The sequence below is a fragment of the Emydura macquarii genome, unplaced genomic scaffold (genome assembly GCF_026122565.2).
Source record: "Emydura macquarii macquarii isolate MOO-44397 ecotype Brisbane River unplaced genomic scaffold, CSIRO-AGI_Emac_v2 contig_1790, whole genome shotgun sequence".
NCBI classification, from domain to species: domain Eukaryota; kingdom Metazoa; phylum Chordata; order Testudines; family Chelidae; genus Emydura; species Emydura macquarii.
In genome coordinates, this window is record NW_027131927.1 from 27,403,614 (window position 1) to 27,426,712 (window position 23,099).

General features: G+C 38.6%; 1 protein-coding gene across 2 annotated transcripts in view; it reads left to right on the plus strand.

Annotated features, from left to right (window-relative positions):
• Positions 1 to 23,099, plus strand: part of GRID2 (glutamate ionotropic receptor delta type subunit 2) — a 963,383-nt gene that overhangs the window by 659,016 nt on the left and 281,268 nt on the right. For both annotated transcript variants that reach the window (XM_067557183.1, XM_067557186.1), the window contains one exon: positions 10,481 to 10,600. In XM_067557183.1, coding sequence (XP_067413284.1) covers positions 10,481 to 10,600 — 120 coding nt within the window. The remainder of the gene's footprint in view (positions 1 to 10,480; positions 10,601 to 23,099) is intronic.

Here is a 23,099-nt window from a genome sequence, read left to right on the forward strand (position 1 = left end):
GCACAATTTAGGAATGTGGTTGAAACACTCTTTAATCCTGATAACAGTTGTTCTTCACAGTTTTAACTATATCAGAACATCACTGAGTTGCAACTGGATCATCTAGCTCAGTAACTTTATAATGTAGGTTATCAGTCTGCCTTCATTTGTTTTGTTTTTGTTTCAAATTAATCCCTCTTCTAAAATAATTTTAATATTATTAAAAACTTATTTGACTGTCTCAGTTATTATCCTAATAACCAGAGTCAAACAGAGAGAATTTAGAGGACTCTCTTCACATAGAGAAAATCAAGGAGGTTGTTAAACCAGTGCAATCCTATAAATGACCAATTCCATTACAAGCAAAATCCACAAAACAAGCCAAATACCTTCTCCTGCTGAAGAAAGGTCATTAAGTATGGCAATTGCCCTCTTTGCCTCCCAAATAGTTGTTTGATTCCTAATCATAAAAGATGCACATAGTGGACAGACTATGTGGGAAAAGGCAACCTGATGACCAACCCCTATTATGATGTTCCGTTCCACCACATGAATCTTAAGCAGTAGAACATGAAGGAAGTGAATCTGGTTGCGTGTTCTGTATACATGACACAGAAAACAGCATCATCTAGCCAGTCAGTGACAGCATAATTACTGGCCCAGGCATGCTGACCTGGCTGGATGGAGAATCCTTCCACATAGCTGAACAAATGTTGGAAGTTTGAGATTTTTACCAGATAGCTCTCTGCTTTTCTGTATAGTTTTATGGTGCACTGCCTGCCCACACCAGACCTCCACCATAACTAAGGTCAGTTATTGTTACATTATTCTCCCAAAACCATGTGAATTTACAAATATGGTCCAATTACAGACCAGACTCCATTATAAATGAGAATCTCAAAATACATAGAAAATATTTTGAAAACATGTAAATAAGTAGAGAGACACTGTTATGGATACCACTTAAATTTAGACTTCGGGATATAAACAACACTGATTAACTTTATCTCACCGTATAGTATGTATTCTTTTCTCCACAATTCTAGCCACCTAAGAATCTAGTCAAATAATAAATACTGACTTTTATTTTGGTATTGATGCCATACAAACTCTGGCAAGGAAACCACTGTCAGCATTGGGAAAGGAAAATGTTGGAAGTGCTGTTAGGATGTCAAAATAATTCCATCCATCGTATCACGTATTTAGTTTGGTACCTTCAAATACTACAGCGTTCCTCCTTGATCCCCTGCAAGTAACCTGACATTTTACTTGGATCTCCTTATTGTCTGAGGATTTACTACTCACTGCTGTGACGTGTCCTTGTAGCTCAACTGGAGATTCTCTCTACCAGTCTAATACCCCTCCTTTCGTTGCTTGCCCCATGGTGTCTCTCTTTGGACGCGATTATCATCTCTCCGTAACTGAGTGTGCTCCCTCTTCATGGCTTGGCCCTCCAGCCAGGTCACTATAATTTTCCCATTCCAGGGTATCAAGGTCCCTCTGACAAAACTGTCTCAGGCAGTCTGCCAATTCACTACCCAGATTGTGCCACTTCCCCAGGGACTGATTGAGGAATCCAGAGCCACCCACTGCTCCAGGTTCCACTCCAGGAACCCAGTGTCTAGCAACCAGTCTATACAATCCCAAACCTCATTGCTGTTCCCCTTGGCTCCTTCCAACCTTTCCTCCCTATCTTCTGGTCCCCCTCTGGGTTACCAATGGAGCCTCCTCTCCTCAGTGTGGCTATTTTACCTCCTCTCTGGTTCTTGCCAGACTCTCTATTCCCACACAGGATCCCAGGATTTACTCCTCCCTACAAATCCTCCTTGTCTCATGCCAACTCTCCTCCTCTCTAGAGAGAGACTCCTTCCTGTCCCCTTCTTTCTTTTGTTTTTTTCTTTTCCTGTTTTATGGCACAGCATCTGAGGCTATGACCACCACCTATAGCAGTTTTTGAATAAACACAAATCTTTATCCTCCCACCCAGTCCTGTATCTTTAGAAAAGCAAAGTAATGCTATCCCACTTTCCGGGTACTCTGTCCAATCCCTTCAGATGATATTCCTTCACCTACATGGTCTTCGTTCTTTATGGAGAATCTTTCTTTCTGTGTAATTCTGCTTGCATTGCTACAGCAGATACTCATCTATTTCTTGGATTTTGTGTGTCTCTCACAGCCCATCTTTGTAATGGTAATTTAAATTACCATTCAGGTCATAGTGACCTGTTAGCACTCTAAATATAGTTTCTTCACTCCTTTTATCATTCCTATTATGTGTATTGCATTATACTCAAGTTTAGGACATTTTTCATAGAACCTTTGTCCTTTTTTCTCTTTGGTCCATAGTTCTTGCCATTCCTCCTTAAGTTCTCTCTTTACCAAACTTTTGAAGTTCTGTTTGCTCTGAGATATTTTTATATCAACTTTCTCAATTTTAAGGCATTTTTTGCTGCTTTATTTGCGATTTCATTGCCCGGAATCCCAATGTAGTGGAATCCACACTATTACTCTATATTCAATATCTTTGTCAATGATTTAGATAATGGCATAGAGTACATTTATAAAATTTACAGAAGATAAAGCTGGGAGGGGTTGCAAGTGCTTTAGAGGATAGGATTAAAATTCAAAATGATCTGGACAAACTGGAGAAATGGTCTGCAGTAAATAGGATGAAATTCAATAAGGACAAATGCAAAGTACTCCACTTATGAAGGAATAATCAGTTGAACACATACAAAATGGAAAATGACTGCCTAGGAAGGAGTACTCTGGAAAGGGATCTAGGCGTCATAGTGGATTACAAGCTAAGTATGAGTCAACTATGTAACACTGTTGCAAAAAAAAAAAAACAAACCCAAACATAATTCTGGAATGTATTAGTAGGAATGTTGTGAGCAAGACACAAGAAGTAATTCTTCCGCTCTACTCTGCACTGATTAGGCCTTAACTGGAGTACTGAGTCCAGTTCTGGATGCCACATTTCAGGAAATATGTGGACAAATTGGAAAAAGTCCAGAGAAGAGCAACAAAACTGATTAAAGCTTTAGAAAACATGACCTATGGGGAAAGATTGAAAAAATTGGGTTGGTTTAGTCTGGAGAAGAGACGACTGAAGGGGGACAGAACAGTTTTAAATACATAAAAGGTTGTTAGAGGAGGAAAAAAATTGTTTTCATTAACCCCTGAGAATAGGACAAGAGGCAATGGGCTTACATTGTAGCAAGGTTGGGCAGTTTAGGTTGGACATTAGGAAAAATTTCCTGTCAGGGTAATTAAGCACTGAAATAAATTGCCTAGCGAGGTTTTGGAATCTCCGTCACTGGAGATGTTTAAGAGCAGGTTAGACAGACACCTGTCCTGGATGGTCTAGATAATGCTTGGTCCTGCCTTGAGTGCAGCAGACTGGACTAGAAGACCTCTCGAGGTCCCTTCCTGTTCTGTGATTCTATGTATACCCAATTGTACTATCTCTGTAGTTAAGAACAATATTTCATTGATTAAGTCATTCCTGTTTTCTGAGGCTTCCTTTCTAATCACCATTATACCTGACAAAAAGAGTCAGATAGGATAGACATCATAACTGGGTATACATCCTTATCCAGGTCAGAGCCAAGAGTATGTCTATCAATTCAACTGTCATAGTGGCCCATAAAATTGGATAGTCTCACAAATCTGTTAATTCCAAATTTAGGAGCACAAAAGATGATTCTAACTCAACCTAAGTTGTCATTCCAGAGCCATCAGTATAGATTTGGCAATGCTGACCCCATTTGCCATGTATAAACTCATAAATCTTCGTTGTCATATTTGACGGTCCTGCTCTTCCCTTTGTTTTATCATAACATTCCAGATCTACAATTGGAGAGACAACCATCCAGCTGTCATTTGACTTCCGATGACTAAAGATTTTAATTTCTTCCAGATCATCCTTTTCATCCAAATCATTTACTCATCTTTTGACCCTGTTAACATGTGGGAGTTTGTGGAGCCCAGTGACTTCCTGTCTGATTTCTATTAACCTTATCCCAAAATGTTAAATCAAATGATTTCATCCTTAATTTTCTAGGCACTTCTCTAGTTGCTATCTGCAGCATACACAACAGACTTATAATACTCATACCATATGCGATTCTCAGAGCTTGGATTTGGATCGGCTCTAATTCTTTAATGTAATTTCAATAAAGCTCTTAAACTCCATTCCAGTACGTGCTTAAGCATTGCATTATGTATGCTATCTTTACCTAGGGTTGTACTTTTACTTTTGTATACAGCTTTTTTGAGTTCCTATATGCTGAAATTTTCTTTTAGTACATCATCTATATTGTCTATCCAGCCATATAAGAACTCACAATTTTCTTCAGAAAACATTCTTTTTTGTTAACCAAACTCTTTACTTTGATTTGTATCACTACTCATTTTTTGGAACTCTTTTGCTAAAAAGTCTACTTTTCCTAACTTAGGACTTTCAACTTTATAATTTACTATAAGACCAGGTATATAAATTTGTTTTTACTCCATCTCCCATTAATTCATTTAACTTCTTTCTATATCTCTGAAACCTTGAAATCATTATTCATTTTCCCATGATACTTTCTCCAACTCTTTTTGCCTTTTTAATAATTCTTTGTGCCACTGCTTTTCATCTTTTATTATTTGTTAAGTCCTTGTTATTCATTGTACTTTTTGCTTGTTTGTATGCCTCATTTCTTTCTTTACTTGCTGCTTTACAATCTTCATTTGGTGAGGAAACTGGATTTCTGAATTTGTGGCAATTTGATGTCTTACAAGGAGTGGTAGAAGCAGCCAACCTACCTTTATTATATTATCATGGAATTCCTCTAGATTATCACTTAAGCAATTACTACTTAGATACTCAGCACATTTATTCTTAGAGTCCTTGGTTTGCTTTTCTAAGGTTCCAGGTAGGAATTCCATCAGGGTTTTCAGCATTACCTTGGTCATGACATGTAATTAGCACTTCCTATTCCATCATCTTTACAGATTTCCCAGCTGCATTTACTTGTCAGATTGCTTGTTATGAACTCTTCCAATTCTAGATTGTCTAATTTTTTACGTGGGATATAAACATTAGAGATTTGTATAAAGGTGCTATTATTCTACAGAGGAATCCCAACAGCATTGTACTCAAAACTTTTTGCTTGTTTCTGTACATCCCTGTCAACATAACTGAGACTTTCCTTTATAAATATACAGAAACCTCCTCCTCTTGCTATTTCTCTGTCATGTCTGATTAAGTCAGATCCTGGAAGTCTAAACTTAAGTTTTTTCACTGACCATATTTTTGTACACATATCACATCAGGGGTTTTTTTTTCCATTTCAAAAACAGTTTTCTTTCATTCCTGACCATATGTTTGTAACTTTTGTGCATTCAAGCAAAAAAAAACCCAAAAAAAACCAAATATATAGAACCCTGTTGTTTAAATACATTATTACCTTCATTTAAAATTGCATGAATACAGTCTATTGAGATTTGCCTATATGCAAATATTTGTCTGCTGCTATTGTTATAATTTTTATTCTTTCAGTCTTCTTCCCTGTGTGTAAGTGCAATTGATCACTTCTATACTAAATACTATACATTTCTCTTCCCCTACAAGCAGTGCATCTTCATCTATTCCCCTTATATTATATTTCCTGCCCTGAACTGCATGTTTTTGTACCAGTAGCTCTTCTACCTCTCTGGCATTTTCCTCTTTCTCCACATTTCACTGTGAATATTTTTGGTAGCTTCTGAATAGGATATCTTATGGAAAGTTTTAATTTTATGTATCACTCTAGTTCGTTCTGCTGCCAAACACCCTTTGAAGGCTGCACTGTGATTATCCCCATAATTGAAGCATGTTAGTTCTGTTCCTTCCATGCAGTTCTCATGTGAGTGTTCTCCTACACATCTAATTTTTCCCTTACAGAGAGTGGGCATATGCCCAAACCTTGGAAATTTGTAACATCTCAAAGGGGCTGGGATATATGCTTTAACTCAGAAGAGTCAATATCCTAGAGGTGGAGAGAATTAAATATCATGCTGTCTGGAGTGGTTTATGACCGTGAGTCCCCACCTCAGGCAGACTGTCTAAAGGAGGGCAGACACCCCAACCTGATTGTATGTTCTATAATTAGATTTCACCAACCCAGTAACAAATGTGAACTCCTGAAGCCCTGTAACAGTCTTGTCATGGAGTCACAGACAGTCCCCTTGGGCACTCTAGTCTATTTTGCCAATCTGGACATAGTGATAGTTGGTTGAAATACACCAAAAATGACAAAAGATTCAGCTTTCTCTCAGTCCCAAGAGACCAATCACTTACCCCATGTTAATTTGTACCTCAAATCTCACACCAAAAACAACGCTTGTAGCCACTAACTAAGAATTTATTAACTAGGAAAAAGAAACAAAAGTTTTTACAGGTTAAGGCGGGCAAACATATATATGCGAATGACTTAGTCTATGATTTCCAAAAGGTGACAGAGTTGTAGCAATCTGTCAGCACTGAATGTCTTTTAGGGTTGACCCTGGGGATCTCTGCTTCTGTTTCGTGGCTACAGCCCTGTGAGAGTCTAAACAGCAAAGAGATGAAAAATTTTCATGTCCACTATCTTTGTTTCCTTCTTCCAGAATTCAAGCTGATGGGATAAGACCTTTTGTACATAGCCTATGCAGGGGAAGTTAGCAAAGTCTTTGTATTGTGATGTCCCACAATCACCCATTTTGTTTTGATAGTCTTTCCTGATGAGCAAGAGATGATCCCTTCTGACAGGTTGACAGTTTCAGAGCTAACTTTTTTATGGTTATAAAGCAGATACTTAAATGTTACCTTATTGCAGGTGATAAAGATATTATAAGTGAGATTAATGCATGCAGCAACTTACAAGCATTTCATAAAGACTAAACACATTGTTATAAGTCCAATACCCACTGTAGCCATACTCAAACACAGGTGAGCTGGACTGGTGGCCAGCAATGTATTTGTCAGTGCTTGGCTGAGGCCTAAAGCCTTGGCAAGATCTGGCACCTGGTCTGCTAGCATCACAGTAAGCTATGGCTGTGAGTTGGGAGAGGTACTCATACTAGCTGGTTAAAGAAAGTGAAATGGGAACTGGAGGCTAGAGGTTGGATGTTGGACACTGGGAATGGAGCTAGGGGGTGGAGAGGATGTTGAGACTATCTGGGTAAGGAAGTTGGGACTTGGGGTTGGAGGGCTGGGACTGGTTGAGCAAGTGGACTGGGAACTGGGTAAGAAGATGAGGTGGGGGGGATGGGGAAATCAGTTTTAGGGGGTTACAGTGATTGGATGAGGAAGTGGGGGAAGACGGACTAATTGTACAAGGAGACTGGGATAAGGAGCCGTGGGGGAGATTGAGGGTATGTCTACACTGGAAACATTGCAATGTCATAGCTGCAGTGCTTCAGGGTAGACACTCATTGCAGTGACAGGAGAGCTTCTCCCATTGCTGTAGTAAATCCACGTCTCTGAGAGACAGTAGCTATGTTGATGGAAGAATTTTTCACCCTCTAGAGTAACATAGCTGGATCAACTCAATTTTTTTTAATATAGACCTGGCCTGAGACTGGATGAGGAGCTGGGGAGAAAGACTGGAATTAGGAGCTGAGGAGGGGGATGACTGGACGCCAGGAATAAAGGGAGAGACAGATTGAATGAGGATCTTGGAGGGAGAAACTAGGACTAATTGTGCATGGAGACTTCTTTGGCCCTCCAGGGCTGAGAGTCACCTTGTTACCACTTGCCTCCAGCCTGAGGCAGTCTTACCTGTGCTAGCTGGATGTTAGCTTCCTAGCACAACCAACTTGTCAGCCATTCAAGCGTCCTCCTCTGGGATATGTGAACCCTACCTTTGCCTTTGCCTACCCTGCCTACCTTTGCAGATGGACAAATGATGCACCACAGTCCCCAGTGTCCTGTGGTATCCAGCCTCTGTCACTGGATACCCACAGAAATCCCAGATCCTCTGTTCTCAAAGGAACAGTGTACCAGGATTAACCAGTTTCACCTTAGACTACCACTCCTGTATTATGCACAGCACTTGAGTTAAATTATAAAACAAAAGGAAATTTATTTTAAAATGACTAGAAATTAAAATTAAAACAGTAAGAAAGGGGAACAAATGGTTACATATAAAACAAAATCATAACACACTTTCATTGTTTTACCCCTAAACAGGATAACTCGTGCTGTTTACCTCATCCTGTTAATTTCCTCTCTTTGAGAGTTCTTTCATTATCATTTGGCTCAGACTAGTGAGTGGATGCCCATTGTGAACCATACAGTACTCAGTTTGCATATGACAAGCCAAAGTGAGATAAGCATACATTTCCTCTGCTTGCCAGGAGTCTCTGGACTACCTTTTGGTGACCTGTTTTAACTCTTAGACCGAGGGAGTGTATTTTTTTAGCATATAAACATAAAGCCTTAAATGTTTATCACTCCTACATACTTCTTGTAATGATTAGGAGGAGCAGTATGGTGCAGGCTTTCATTAGAGAACTTACATAAGTGTTTCTCAACAACCAGTCACTGAGATCTCCCTGAGACAGTTTAAGAAGGCAGCAAGCCAGTCCCTGGACTGGAATAAATGGGGGTGGAGAAGAAACAGGCCTGGAACAGAGACAGGTTGGAGGGGACAAAACAGAAGAGATCATGGTTAAGAAAAACATGTAGAAGAATATGTGCATAAGATTCCTGAATCTCAGCAGTTCCCCGCTGTCAGTAAATATCAGTAAAATCCACTGGCAATATTTGTGTCTGAACCCTCTCCAGTGCTGGTACGCATAGAGGAGGACAACCTACTGTTGCTATCAGTTACTTCATTAGCGCAAAAGTGCACAGATCTGCATTGTGGATCTAAAGATTCCATCTCTGCTGATGATACATATGGGTGTCAATATAATGCCACATGATGGAATTCTTTTTCAGTCTGCTTTTTTACAAAGCTAGGAAATTACACAAACTAAAATAACATTTTTTGAGAAGTCAAATACTCATAAGGTCTTTAATTACATGATTACATACCATTTTTTTCCATGGGACCCTTGCCTCATTCAGAGCATGGGTTGGACCTGCTCTGGGGATGAATAAGGGTTGTGTAGTAAAGGAGACAGGTATCTGTAGGACCCCTATTTCATCTGTTGCATAAAATGGAAGGTGACTAGGGAATAAGGCAGAGGACTGCAGTAAGAGGAGGAATAGCCTCAAGGTTAAGGCAGTTGAATACCGTCTTGGAGAATTGGATTCTATCCCTGACTCTGCCACAAAGTTCCTATGTGGTGATTCTCATATGAATTATGATTATGATTTTGACATATTGATGTTAAGTAATATCACATTCCATCTAATGTGTTCCTGTCCCAGACCTCTCTCTTTCCCACCACTGGCTTCCCATCTCAGTCCCATTCTCTTCACATTGTCAGTCCCAGTCTCCTTGCTCAGTAAGCCTTAGTCTCACCCTGTCCAGACTCTCCTTACTCAGCCAGTCTGTTTCCTCCCTCACACCCTGACTTGTGTGTCTTCCTCTCCACTGCACTCCCCAGAGTCCAGTTGCCTCTCCCCACACCCTGTTTCCTATCCCCATTCACTGCCAGTCCTAGTCTCCTTCCTCAAGCTTCTCATCCAGTCTGTCCTCACTTCCCCAAGCTCCTTGTCCCTTTACCCAGCCAGCCGCAGTTCACCCCCACACACAGCTCCTTGTCAGATATGTCTCCCTTCCTTCCACTTTTTCCCCATCTCACCTGCTCCTAGTCTACTTGTCCGGTCAGTCCCAGTTTCCTCATTTGATATCGGTTTCCCCCAACAATTCCTTAGTTCCCTGGCTCCTCCTACCTGTTTTCTTCCCTCACTCACAGTCTAATCTTCCTGCTCAGCCAGTCCCAGACTACCCAATCCCCTATCAGACTCCTCTCCCAATCTTTGCCCCCTGGCTCCTTGTCCCAGTTTATACTCACAGAACTTCCACCACAATGTCCTAAGTCAGGCTTTTGTCCCCTCTGCATCTGAAGCAGATGGGTTCCCCCTCCACCTGGCGTGGGTGCCAGTGGGCAAGTCATTCTGCCATCCTGGCCTGGAGCAGCCATTACAGGGAAATTTTGGGTTTGCCTTTGTAGTCCTTGGCTGGAGGCAACATGCTCAGTCACGCTGATTGGGATAGTGCATGCACGGTGTGGTCAGTGCTAAGAGAGGTGAGAGACTTGAGCATGCTCAGTGAGGATGGACTCTTGAGCAGCTAAAATCTTTAAACTCTATAACTTACCTGAATTTGGGTGACTTTTCATGGGGCAAAGGCACATCTATGACATAAAACGCATGTATGCACACATACCCTACCAAATTTTGAGTCCCTATTCAAAAGTTCACCAATTACTGCTATTTCTGTCAATATTTTGTATAGCTAGTGCAGAAGTGCCATGTACATGTATGGTTTAGTTGGACACTTTTGAGTTTTCACTCCACCTTCTTTATTTCCATCAGGGTGGAGTGAGTGGCTTGACTGGAGAACTGGAATTTGCAGAAAATGGAGGGAATCCCAATGTCCATTTTGAAATTCTAGGGACCAATTATGGAGAAGATCTTGGCAGAGGCATCCGCAAGGTGAGACTAGATACACTAAATAAGAGTCTAATATTTGTATGATTTAAAGTGTGTGGTGTTTTCTGTGCAAATAGCCAAGTATTTGATAGCAAGTGATAAAACAGTTAGACTGAAAAAAGAAAAGAAGTGGGAGAAAAGTCTTAAACTTCTGGATAGCCTTATGGTTCTTTATTGCAAGGAGGCTTTACAATAGCTAATGTTTAACAGGGGAGTCCGATTTAATAATGCAGAATATGTTAACCTGTTGGTAGTCCTTCCCAAAAGAGCAGTGAAGCCTGTTGTTCTGTAACAGCTACAACTGTATTTCTGAAGCATTACGTTTTGCATTCAAATGCATACAGAATAGCCACTCGTATACTGCAAAATGCATAAGGTCTGAACGAGGCACTATGATTGATAAATGAATAGAATTCATAGCTATAGAAACAGAAAACCTATTGCAGAATAAAGTAGTACAGCACTTCAGTATCTCTGTTTTTCTTGTAATAAGCAGAGAACGTTTTAGTAGAAATGACCTTTTAAACCATAGATCTCCTGTAAGAACAGGTGCTGTGAGTGCCAGGCAGAAGGAGCCTTCATGAAATACCATGACACTGATTTTCTTTAGGAGAATTGTTTCAGTCCCAAAAGAAATAATTGATTCTGGCACTTGGGTATTGCTACATTTCCTGCAGAGAAAACCCTCAGGTCAGTGGTGATGCTATAAAAGATGATAGAAGTAAATCAGTTGAGATGATATTGGTGGTTTTTTGGCAGTTGTTTCTTCCAAGTGATTGTAGGTGGTGTATATATAAAGAGACCCACACAATATCTGTTAGGTGAAATCAAGACTTTCCAGGAGCAGCTCTCACCCAACAATTCAAAGGCTGCTTTTTTTCTGAAAGATAACATTGAGACTGCTTGCCCTGATGTATTGGGCCACTTTCTTATTTCATATACGTGAGGGATATGAGGTGGATAAAGGAATCTGGTCATATACAATAAAGTCAGTGCATGCTGAGCTATGGTGTTCATCTGCATACTATGGTGAAAGGTGAAATCTGAGCCTGGGAAGGAGGAACAGGTAAGGTGTGTGCACAGTCCTGAAATACAACTACCTGCTTCTCTGCATGTTCCAACAATGGAATGGATGTTTCCATTCATGTTCTGTCAAGCTCTGTGCCATCGTCTGTTGCTGATAACTTAATGTACACAATGCCTGCAGCCATATCACCATGAGCAGAGTTCCTGTAACATCTTATAAACTGAACTGGGATGGATGTCATTGGTACTTGGATGTGTCCTTGACAAAAACCCTGAGAACCAAATTATTGGACCTGTCCTTGTTCTCTGAGCAATAACTTGAGTCTGATTTAATATTTCTGAACTTATGTTTAAATTTAAGAACTATTTAATTTTAAGAGCAACAGACTTATTTTTCTTTAGAACATCTAGTTGTCTTCGTTTAACTTAATTAATCAACTTTTTGGCTTGCAGAAATGTCTACTTAAATACTGTGTTCAATTCTGGTCACCATATCTTTAAAAAAAAAAAAAAAAAAAAAGAGAGAGAGAGAGAGATAACACAGGAGTAGAAGAGACCCAGACACAGGCAGTGGAAATGAACAGATGCGAAGAAAATCTACCATGTGACAAGAGATTTGAAAAATTTGGTACAGTTAAGTTTAGAGAGGAAACTAATAAGAGTGAGCATAACAGAGGTGTACAAAATAATGAGCAATTCAGAGAAGGTCAGTTGGGTATTCCTGTTTACTCTTTCTCATACTACAAGGACAAGGAGCCATTCACAGACATGGAAGGGAAGTATGTTTGAAGCTGGTGAAAGAAAAAACTCTATTTTTTATTCCAGGGCATAATTAACCCATGAAACTTATTGTTACAAGATCCAAATCTGACAAAGATCATAAGAGGATAAAAAAGAGACACTTGGAAATGTGGATGTTCTTCTTTTCAATGCATTTTATGCGATGAACATTTATAAGTAATGTAAATCCAATGCCTTGGTGTATATGCCCAACTAGTATCTTCTTGCAGTTTATAGGAAACTTCTCCTGTGGGGAAGTTACTTCATAAATGTCCATCCTTACACTTTTCTGTGAAGCATCTTGTATTGACTGCTGTTAGACACAGAGTATTGGACTAGATGGACTGGTTTGGCATTTTCTATGATTCTCTGTAACTTGATAATTATACTTGCAAGGGCCATTTAGAAAGCAATTATACTAATTTAATATAGATAGGATAAAATAATATATTTATTAAATTTTATATTTATATGTTTTAATTGTGAATAGGTTTAAGTTAAATGTAGTCATCACAATAATTCCAGTAAAAATATCATTCACTGATACCAGATTCTTATTACTTGGAGCTAGACTTGAGCTGATATTTTATGTGATACTGTCTAGATTACAACATTGCTCAGTTGATGGTTTGAGAATTGAGATGATTAACCAAAGTTCACATCTGTTCTGATTTAACACACTAATTAAAACGTAGTTCATGTTTTGTTATAGAGGCCTCATGCAGAAGCATATATTAGAAAACACCTAATACTTTGTGTTTTCCATTTCTAATGGCAGCAAGTGCATGTAGCAAGTTGACTGATATTTCTAAACAAATATGTATTCAATTTTTGAGGCATTCCTTAATTAGCATGTTTTATGTAGATATAGGGGAGGATGGAGGGTGAAATCATGGTAAAACTCCCATTGAAGGCCAGTATTTTGCAATAAGTCAAGTGGATGAAGGAGGGTAAGATTTTTGAGGAGTAACCAATCAATTTTAGTCACACTGGGTAAAATTTTCAGTGACTCAAGAGCCTAAGTCCCATTGATTTTCAGTGGGATTTAAACTCCTGAGTCATTTAGATGCTAAATCCCACTGAAAATCAATGTGATTTTGGTGCCCAGGTCTTTTAGGTGCCTTTGAAAATTATACTTACCTTCAATCATTTATATCCATGGAAAATTGTTTTAAGCAAACAATTTAAGAAACTAATAATGGCCTCCTGGCTTTCTAACAGCCACATCAAACCATGTACACACCATGCAGCAGTTATTTGGTAGAAGTATCCCCTACAATCTTCATGGGACTGCTCTGTCACAACTAAAAATCAGTCATAGCATTGGAAAGTTCACATTCATGACAATGGAGTTTACTGTATAAAATTGCTCATTCTGAGAGGAAACACCCAAAAAGTTCCATTAACAAATGCAGCAACAGGCTTTTCTATCCACATAGTGTTGCTCCTAAAGAGTTGTCTTCTGTGTACCACTTGATATCTGTGAATTCCACTGTCTAGCACAGTCTTCCTGATTAGACATCCTACACACTGCAGATGGCTTATACATAATAGTCTACCAGTGTCTGGTGCTTGGGATACAGTAGTTTGATCATTGCCATATACTAGATTAATCAAAGCTAACATGGTATGAGTAGTAGAAGAAATCTTGCTTTTACACACAAAAGTGTGGTTGGAGCATGTGCTACAATGGATATTTTGAATGGGAAACACTGTAGTATTTTTGACATTTGTCAGTTGGCATTTGACATTTGTGAGAATATGTATTTTTGACATATACTTTTCAGAATGAGGTGCTTTTATCTATACCACTGATATACAAGCTGCTATTCCTCTAAATAAGCAGCCAACAAACAAATACATGAACAAAAGGAGGTTGAATACTCAGAGGAGAAGTTTTTTTGTATCTTAGTGATATAGAAAAAAGCTTTGCAAGAGAAAAATGTCTTTCATGTTTCTCCCAGCCTTCCTGTTGTTCAAAATAGGTTCTGACTTATATGTCACAGACTCACAAGATATTGCTTCTTTTTTAATTATTTTACTGCCTAGGGTTATCTATAATGCCTTCTGTAGTTTTTACCTACACTTACAACCTTAGCACTCCACACCTGCTCCTTTTGCTTTCCCATTCCTTTATTCCTGACTACTACTTCTCATTAACTTTTCCCACCGTTGGTTTTATACCACTCCTTTTGCTTATAGCTGTCTCCCACTCTACATCTACCAATTGCTCACTCTCCATCCCTTCAAAATCTTCCTTAAAATTCAGTTCTCCAGGCAAGACCCCAATGCAGGGAGCATGTCAGAGGCATTCAGAGATTTGGCAATTAACTGATCTTTGACTACTAGCAGTAAATATGCTCAATGGCCTGTGATGGGATGTTAGATGGGGTGGGTTCTGAGTTACTCCAGAGAATTCTTTCCAGGTGTCTGGCTGGTGAGTCTTGCCCACATGCTCAGGGTTTAGCTGATCACCATATCTGGGGTCGGGAAGAAATTTTTCCTCGAGGCAGATTGGAGAAACCATGGGGGGAAGGGGTTTGCCTTCCTCTATAGCATGGGGCACAGATCATTTGCTGGTGGATTCTCTGTACCTTGAAGTCTTCAAACCATGATTTTTGGACTTCAATAACTCAATCATAGGTTAGGGGTTTATTACAGGAGTGGGTGGGTGAGGTTCTATGGCCTACGTTGTATAAGAGGTCAGACTGCATGATCATAGTGGTCCCTTCTGACCTTAGAGTCTATGGGTCTCTAAGGAATGGGATGGGGCAAGGAGGAGGCATGTGCCATAGGGATGTGCATAGGTTAGTGCAACCTCAGAGCTACTTAAACTGAATCCAGGCCAGTTCCTTGGAGAGTGAAAGATGGGGACACAATGATGAGATTTACTTTCACTAAGGGTATGTCTACTACAAATACCCGAGCTAGCTTTATAATCCAGTTAGCTAGAGTACTGGGGCCGCAATACTGCAGCAGCACACACTTCGGTGTAGGCTTGCCCCATGTATAATTATCCAGGATTCTGGACAGGCTTGTACATTCCATACTGAGGTGCATGCTGCTGCTGCTTCACTTCTCAGGTACCAAGCTACCTAAATTAAAGCTACCTGTGGTATGTCTGCACAAGCTGCCATCAGACCCCAGGATTGCAGTACCATAAAGGTGAAGGGCTACTACATCTACACTTGGAGTTGGGGTTGTTTATTCCCAGCTTGTGTAAACATACTTGCACTAATATGCTAAAAATAATAGTGTAGTTGTGGTAGCAAGGGCTAGCCACCCAGAGAACAAACCCTTGGGATCATGGACTAAATGTTAATTAGTTAGAATGGCTTTTTGATGCTCAGATTGAGCACTTATTGAAGCCATTTCATTAACTCCTATTGTGGAGAGATTTCTGGATGGCCTGATTCACAGTCAGCACTGATTCTGTAGGAATGGAAGGTAGAAAAATATACAATCAAAAGAGAAAACAAGTAAAAGAAGAGCATGGAAAGGTAAAATGTTTGTGTTGTGGACTGACCCAGACTGACCCAGGAAAGATCAAGATGTGCTAATCAGAAGAGTTAAACACTTTAAGAGCATATGGTCCCAGCAGTTAAGTTCATGTACAGGTATGGGATCATGAAAAACCTACCACTACACCTGGAAAATGAAATAGCGGCTGTTAAAGAAGTGTCTTCCATCTCAGGATAACAAGACTCTATTTTTCTTGGATTATGATCTGGCCACAGAAGTTCATATATTTATCACCTCCATGCTGGGCTATTGTAAATCCCTATTCTTTGTCTTCGCTATATTTGGCAGAAGTTCAGAACCTCTGAGAATCAAGCCACTTTTATTTAGGTGCCAAAATATGGATTTAAGTGCCTAGTTTTAGGCAACACTTTTGAAAACTTTGGCTTTTGATTTTAGTGTTAAAGCACTACTCTTGAGTATTGCAAAGAAGGATTTTAAAACTGAATGGAAGGTTTCAAAGCTTCAGAAGTGACTGCAGGGACTTTCTTCTTAATGGAAAGAATGCAAATGCCCAGGCACCAAGAAGTTGAGTTATACAGGATACTTCAGGCCCTTGCAGATCGTCTCATGGCATTTCCAGGCCATTTGAAATAAGGTCTCTATATTGAACGATTTTTCAACTTTGTTAGCAAATCTGTAGTTAAGAAGGAAATAGCAGCTACAAAGCATTTTTTTTTTAAACATTGACAGATATCCTGAGCCCATCATGCATCATGTGATTTGTGAATATGGAAGGCTTTTGGTAAAAATGCCTGATGAATTGGTAATTCTTCAATTATTCTGTCAGTGCCAATGGTATCACCTTGTTTGCTGACTCAAAGAATGCATGGTACTTGCTCACGGTCTTTTCTTATGTTTCCATTTAATTTATTGGATGGATTACTCAGAATGACATATGATTTCTGTTTTTGTTCCAAATCAGACTGTTGTACTGTGTTTCTATTCCTGAGGGGTTACTGGGTACCTTCTGGAGTTGACATAAAGATTATTTTTATTAGCTGGAGAGGTATTGCCATGTTGTCCACTTTATGATTTTTCCTTATGTTTACAACAACAAAAGGCATTCAAATAATATAGTATAATAATAAAGGCTGGATGCCAAAATTATTTTCTGGCATAAATTACTTTCTTAACCAACTTTTAAAAAAAACAAGTTATGACTCCTTATTTCTTATTGGTCTTGTCTTCATTAGGAAAAAGGGTGTGTTTTAGCATATGTCAGTTAACACAATTAACACATGTCAAAATCTTAATGTAGACAAGGCATTTACAGTTTTAACATGTTAGCTAGCTGAGATAAACTAAATTCTTCTATGTGAAATATACATCTTTCACTCTTGCAAACATGGCCTTAGTACAGCCAGTTTGCTGTGTGGTATGACTGATTTAAAAAAAAAAAAAAAAAAATTTCCACCAGTCTGTACTTCTGGCTATGAGTTAGTGATCGAATATTATCAACATTCCTTAACATTTAAATACAATTTATAATATGAAATCAACTTGCACTGTTTGTGAGAGCATTGTTGTGTGATGTTTTAGTTAGTGAATAGAAAAGCAACTGTGCTGTATCTGAATGTCTTGCCTCTAGCATGGATAAAAAAGACAAACTTGCACAGGATTACGTCATCCTCTCTAAGGTACCTATCCATCAAAGCACTTAAGCACATGCTCAACTTTATGCACATGAGTAGCCCTAATGAAATGAATTGGACTACTCTCAGGCTCAAAGTTAAGCATATGCTTAAGTACTTTGATAGCCCCAATACTTGAGGACATGCTTAACTTTAAGCATGAGTAGTGCTATTGAAATCTTAGAATTAGGCATGTGTTTATTAACTGTGCTGAACTGAGGCAAAGAAAAAAAACAATTTTTCTGGCTTTCATTTAAATGCTGTGTGTAGTTATTTCTGGGGTTGAATTGAAATGATGGACTTTTTTGCAAAAGTTTCTGCAACTTTTCTTTTCATGTTTTCACACCACAAAATGTTGTGCGCTTGTGAAATTTTAGGAAAACATCAGTTTGGCTGCAGAAACAGAGAATTCTGAAATTTTGCATGTCTTCAAAATGAAAACAGTTTTGTTTGAAAATGGGCTAGTTTAGTTCCAAAAATGCACTTCATTTTCATGAGAATGGAAACTAAATGCAGTTGTGACTCAGGTCCAATCCAGAAGTGAAAAAGACCTCTTACCCCTACTCAAAAATGTTAGAATGTCCGATTATAGCTCGAGGGTGAGGAACAATACATTGGAAACTGTCTTTTTTGACTGATTGCTTTCATTAAAAATGAGGCAATGTACTTATATGCTTTAAATTATATAGTTACATATTTTTTATTCAGTTTGTTCATCATACTGAAAGTTTTTTCTTCAGATGAAAAATTAAGTTGTCTTGGCAGCAAAGAGCAAGAAAAATTTGTCTTTTTCTCTCCTAATCTGTTATTATTTGCCTAGAAGTGTCTTGTGACAATGGAAACTTGAGAATGATTAGTCAAACTTATGTTGATGGATTTCAGAATAATCTCTCTTTTCAGTTGCTGTATCTAGGCAACTCCTGATATTATAAATATATGGATGGTTGTATTCTTGTTTAAATCAAAATTAAGGACAAAACCACGTGGTACACTGCAGAACTTTCCTTTTTTGGCACATATTTTGTCTCCCTAAAAACCTAATTACCCAAATATGCCTTTTTAATTGACCACATAGCTTTAATTGGATCAAAATGACAGCAGCAAAAATATTAAAGTAACAAAATGAATTGAATTAACATAATGAGTGGGTCCTTATTTACAAGTTATATCCATCCCCTCTTCATTTTTGAGTTCCTTCTCCAGATTCGTATATGGCTGCAACTGACTACCACATTAACCAGCCTTTTGAATTCTGCCACACACACTGTTCTAAACCATAAAGGTGTAGTAAGCACTCACCATCACTGTAGCTCTTAGAGTTGCATACTCCACAATTTTGACCATGTGTCAAATACCATTTCTCGCACTATGACTTCTCTGTCTTAATATTGGATAAATCATAAATCTGCTGAAACTGCTAGCAAATTCTGCTGAGTCTTTAGTCTCAGATCTGTAGAATCTGAATATTAACTTTGCATCAAAGACTTTAGAAGACTGGGAGTTACAAAGGACTCTACTAAGTATTCTGAAGTTAGTTCAGAATTTTTCACTCCACACAATCCTCTGCCAGGTGTAGCAGAATAAAGGAAGGAGTCACTTGCTCATCTTCCTGTTGTTGGAAATAAAACACCAAATTGCAATCGTTGCAGCTTATGAGAGATTTTGGAAGAAAGATGAAGGAAAAAATACAAGGATTGAGGGACAGAGTCTGATTCCAGTGACATCATTTTAAATCTGTAGTAGCTCCACTGATTCCTGGAGGGAAATGCCTGTCTTGGGAATGTTTGGAAGAATGTGGGGCTGGTTTTCGAGGGAATTCTGCATTCATCAAGGATGAATTTCATGATAATGTCTCATTTTAATACTTACCAGCATACTGCATCTATACAGTAAATACTCTCCAAAAGTGCATCTTAACCTACCAGATAAAATAAGTGAATACTAAAAACTGGTCCCGAGAAACATGCTAAAAACTTGGTCTAAAAGCAATGAAGGAATTTAAAAAAATATATTGATCCTAATTATAGAGAGACATCAGTTTTCATTATAAATTTTGATTTTTAGTTTGACCCCATAACTACAAGATGGAAAAATGGGTTGGCCTGAAGTTAGCCATATTTATTCTGAAGGCAAAGGAGAATATTTCTGCGGTGTATGAAAAAAAGTGATTTAATTGTTTTTGTGTTAGTCATTACAAATTACATTGATTAAAATGTTGACTTTGTCTACAAGCTCCTACAAGCTCAGAAATAGCTTGTTATTACCACTTAGAATTTGCTTTGTATTTAACATTCCTTGGAAACATAAGTGCCAGTTATATTTGAAACAAATGCACTGAAATTTGGAAACGTTTTTAATGATTTTTCTTGTGGGTAGTTTTGAGTCTCATCCTGCTTTCATTGATTTCAGTGAGCCCAGTTATAATTTATCTCAATAGCAATATTTTGCCAATGACTTCTGCAGGAGCCAGAAGCAGGCACTGTGGTCATGTCTACACTAGGGAAATTTTTGCAAAAACTTCTCACTGTTGGGAGCCGTAGTCCAGACAAGCTATCAGCTTTTTAGGACTATGCTGAGTAGTCCTGTTTTAAGCAGGGTTAGCTAGCACAATATTAAAAATTTTCTTGGCTACCAGGAGTCTGCCTACCCTAGGTGTGTATCTACACTGATGGCAGCAAAGTTGCCGCTGTCAGATCAACTTATCGGGATCGATTGAACGGTCAGTGAAAACCCGCTCAATCAATCCAGAAGTCAACGTCTTTAATCCACCCCCTCAAGTGACACAGTACAGTGAAGATGGTGTGCAGAAGAATAGCTTACATAACTCCCGTTGACTGCCGCCAAATCACAGGGTAAGTGTAGACCAAGCCTAGGGCTTCCAACATTGTACTGAATTAGTGGTAGTAAGATTCAGAATTTTTTGCAGCATGTCCCATTGTAGACGGGGCCACTGTGTCTGTGCAAGCACATTGCACTCTGGTTGAAGCTTAAAAAAAAGGGGGGGTCATTTTATAGTTGACAGGTAACAAAGGTCTTTCCTGTAGCTAAAACGGTTGAGGCATGTATTTTTGAAGCCCAGAGAGGCCTCTGTTTTCAGCTCTGCAGATGTGTGGGGCTTATAATGAAGAAGCAGTATCCCCTCTCTCTATAGGTGAGAATTATTTCATTCCCCTTATAATACCAAACAAATTCAAAAAGAAAAATGTCTTCCAATGTTTAGCCTCGTTTACATCTAGAATGTGTTCTCAAACTTGTTAATAAATTAATATTTTAGCATCAGGCCAAGGGTAACATTTTCAAAAGCACCAAGTGACTTAGTAGCTTAAGCCTCATTTTCAGACGTGAGTTAGGTCCAGATTTGTAGAGGTCTTTGGACACCTAACAATGCAGAGAGGAGCTTAGTGACATTTTCAAATCCACCTGAAAGTCTACGTCTCATGGGAGATAGGTGCTGTGCTTCAGTGCTTTTGAAAATCCCACGAGGCTCCTCTCTGCATCTTTAGATACCTAAGGACCTTTACAAATGTGGCACTTGGGAGCCTAATTCCCATTAACTTCTCAATGACTAAATCTGTTTTGAAAATGGGTCTTAGGCTCCTAAGTCACTTTAACATGTTTGAAAATGTCACTCAAATTCTCTTCAAAATAGACAGGTATATTATGTCTTTTGTCATAATATACAAAATTTGCCTTTTGTCTTTAATCGAAAGCTCTATTACAGGGGCACTCTTGTAGTGCAAGAATTCATTGTGTGTTGGAGAAAAAAATGCTTTAGATATAATCAGTCCTTTGCTATGTCTTTGAATTGCATATAATGTTAATGTTATCAACATTTTTGATAAATTGTCTTGCTATTTTTCATTGTGTTTATACTCAGATGTGAAGTTACACATGCACACACAGAGAAACAGCATGGTATCTGAATATTCCTTTTTGGCTTTATCGCCATTTTCTTTATTTCAAGTGTTATTTCAAAGCAGTTTTCGGAATATGACTGATTTTAGTTTTAAATGCATTATGGAGTGATATTGATGATACGATACGAGTTGACTTCTGATCAGAAAAAAGATTCTGTAAATGTGCTTTGGAGTTATCCCTAAAAAAAGAGATCTTGAACACCCACCACCACCATTTGGGCACCTGTACCATAATGACAGTGATAAAAGCCAATAGCTATGATTTTAAAGATTGGAGAGTAAAGTTTTTAAAAAACACCTAAGACCTCCATTGACTTTTGAAAATGTTACTCTGGATGACTAAATCTAGGTTCCTAAATCCTGATTTTTCGAAGGTGCTAGGCATCCAGGACCTCCCACTGTCTTCAGTGGATGCTGCTGATTGCTCAGCACCTTTGAAATAAGGTCACAATGCACTAAAGTGTAATCATTAAAGCCCTGTGCAAACTGTACTTACCTGGCTATTAATTCAAAACAGTTTGGTGTTAAAAAATTAGATACTGATTGAAATCAAGTGCTCTTAAGAGTAGAACTTCCACAATTTCAGAAACAAGTTCCTAGAATAAAATGTCTGTAGAGAATATGACAAATAATTACTATATATTAGAAAAGAGAAAACAAACAAATTTTAACCAATATCACACACGTGATTTTTAAAATGTTACCAAAAAGAAAAGGTGGCATTACCCAAATCGGTAATGAAAAACAATTTCAGAACCTCATATATTTTAGTATTTGGGAAACTGCAGAAATTTTAAAGATTTTAATTTCATTTAGAAATGGAGATTTGGTGTAGGAGAGTGAGTAAAGGCAAATGGTTTTGCAAAACTAGAACTGATCTCTTATCTCTACCATACAGGTGGTTATTTAAATACATGGATAGGACAAGAGAACAAAGCAAAGTTCAAAATGAACTAACGTATAGTTCTACCATACCTTAATTTTAGTTGTTGGGGGTGGGTGGTTTGTTTTACTCATAAAAATGTTGTTTAACATCTTCAGAACTTTGTTATAAAATAGGAATAATCCAGGGCTATTTTACCAATTTAAAAGAAAGTTTTCTTCTCTCTTATTTCCTGCTCCTTCTGCTCTATTCTGTTCGATTTATCACTGTAAACTTTGTTCCTTGATTTACTCCTCCTTTAAACTAGCATTTACCTGAGCCACATGCTGTCGCCTGCACTCATCTTTCTTCTCCTCTTTCCTCTCTCTGCACTAGATTTTAACTTAAAGCAAAGGATAAAGGCTTGTGTGTAAACTGTCAACTCAACTATTTTGTCCTTGCTCCTAGGGTATAGTAATTTTCTGCTGGCTTACACTAGCCACTGTGCTGGTTTAGCTACTCTGGCCAGTGAGCAGAGGAGTGATGAGGAACCAAGATCATTCCCCACTCTTCCCCCTAATTTTTCCCCCACCTGCTCAGGGAAGGGAGTAAGCAGGTGACCAACCTAGATCTAAGGTCCAGGTAGCTTGCATAGGTCCTTACCTCCTGTGTAGGTGCATAGGCTAAGTCACAAACAAGCCTTTTAGTCCAACAGAGGGCCCAATGATCTTATCCTCTGTAGCTTCAGCAGAAGGCTTACTGCG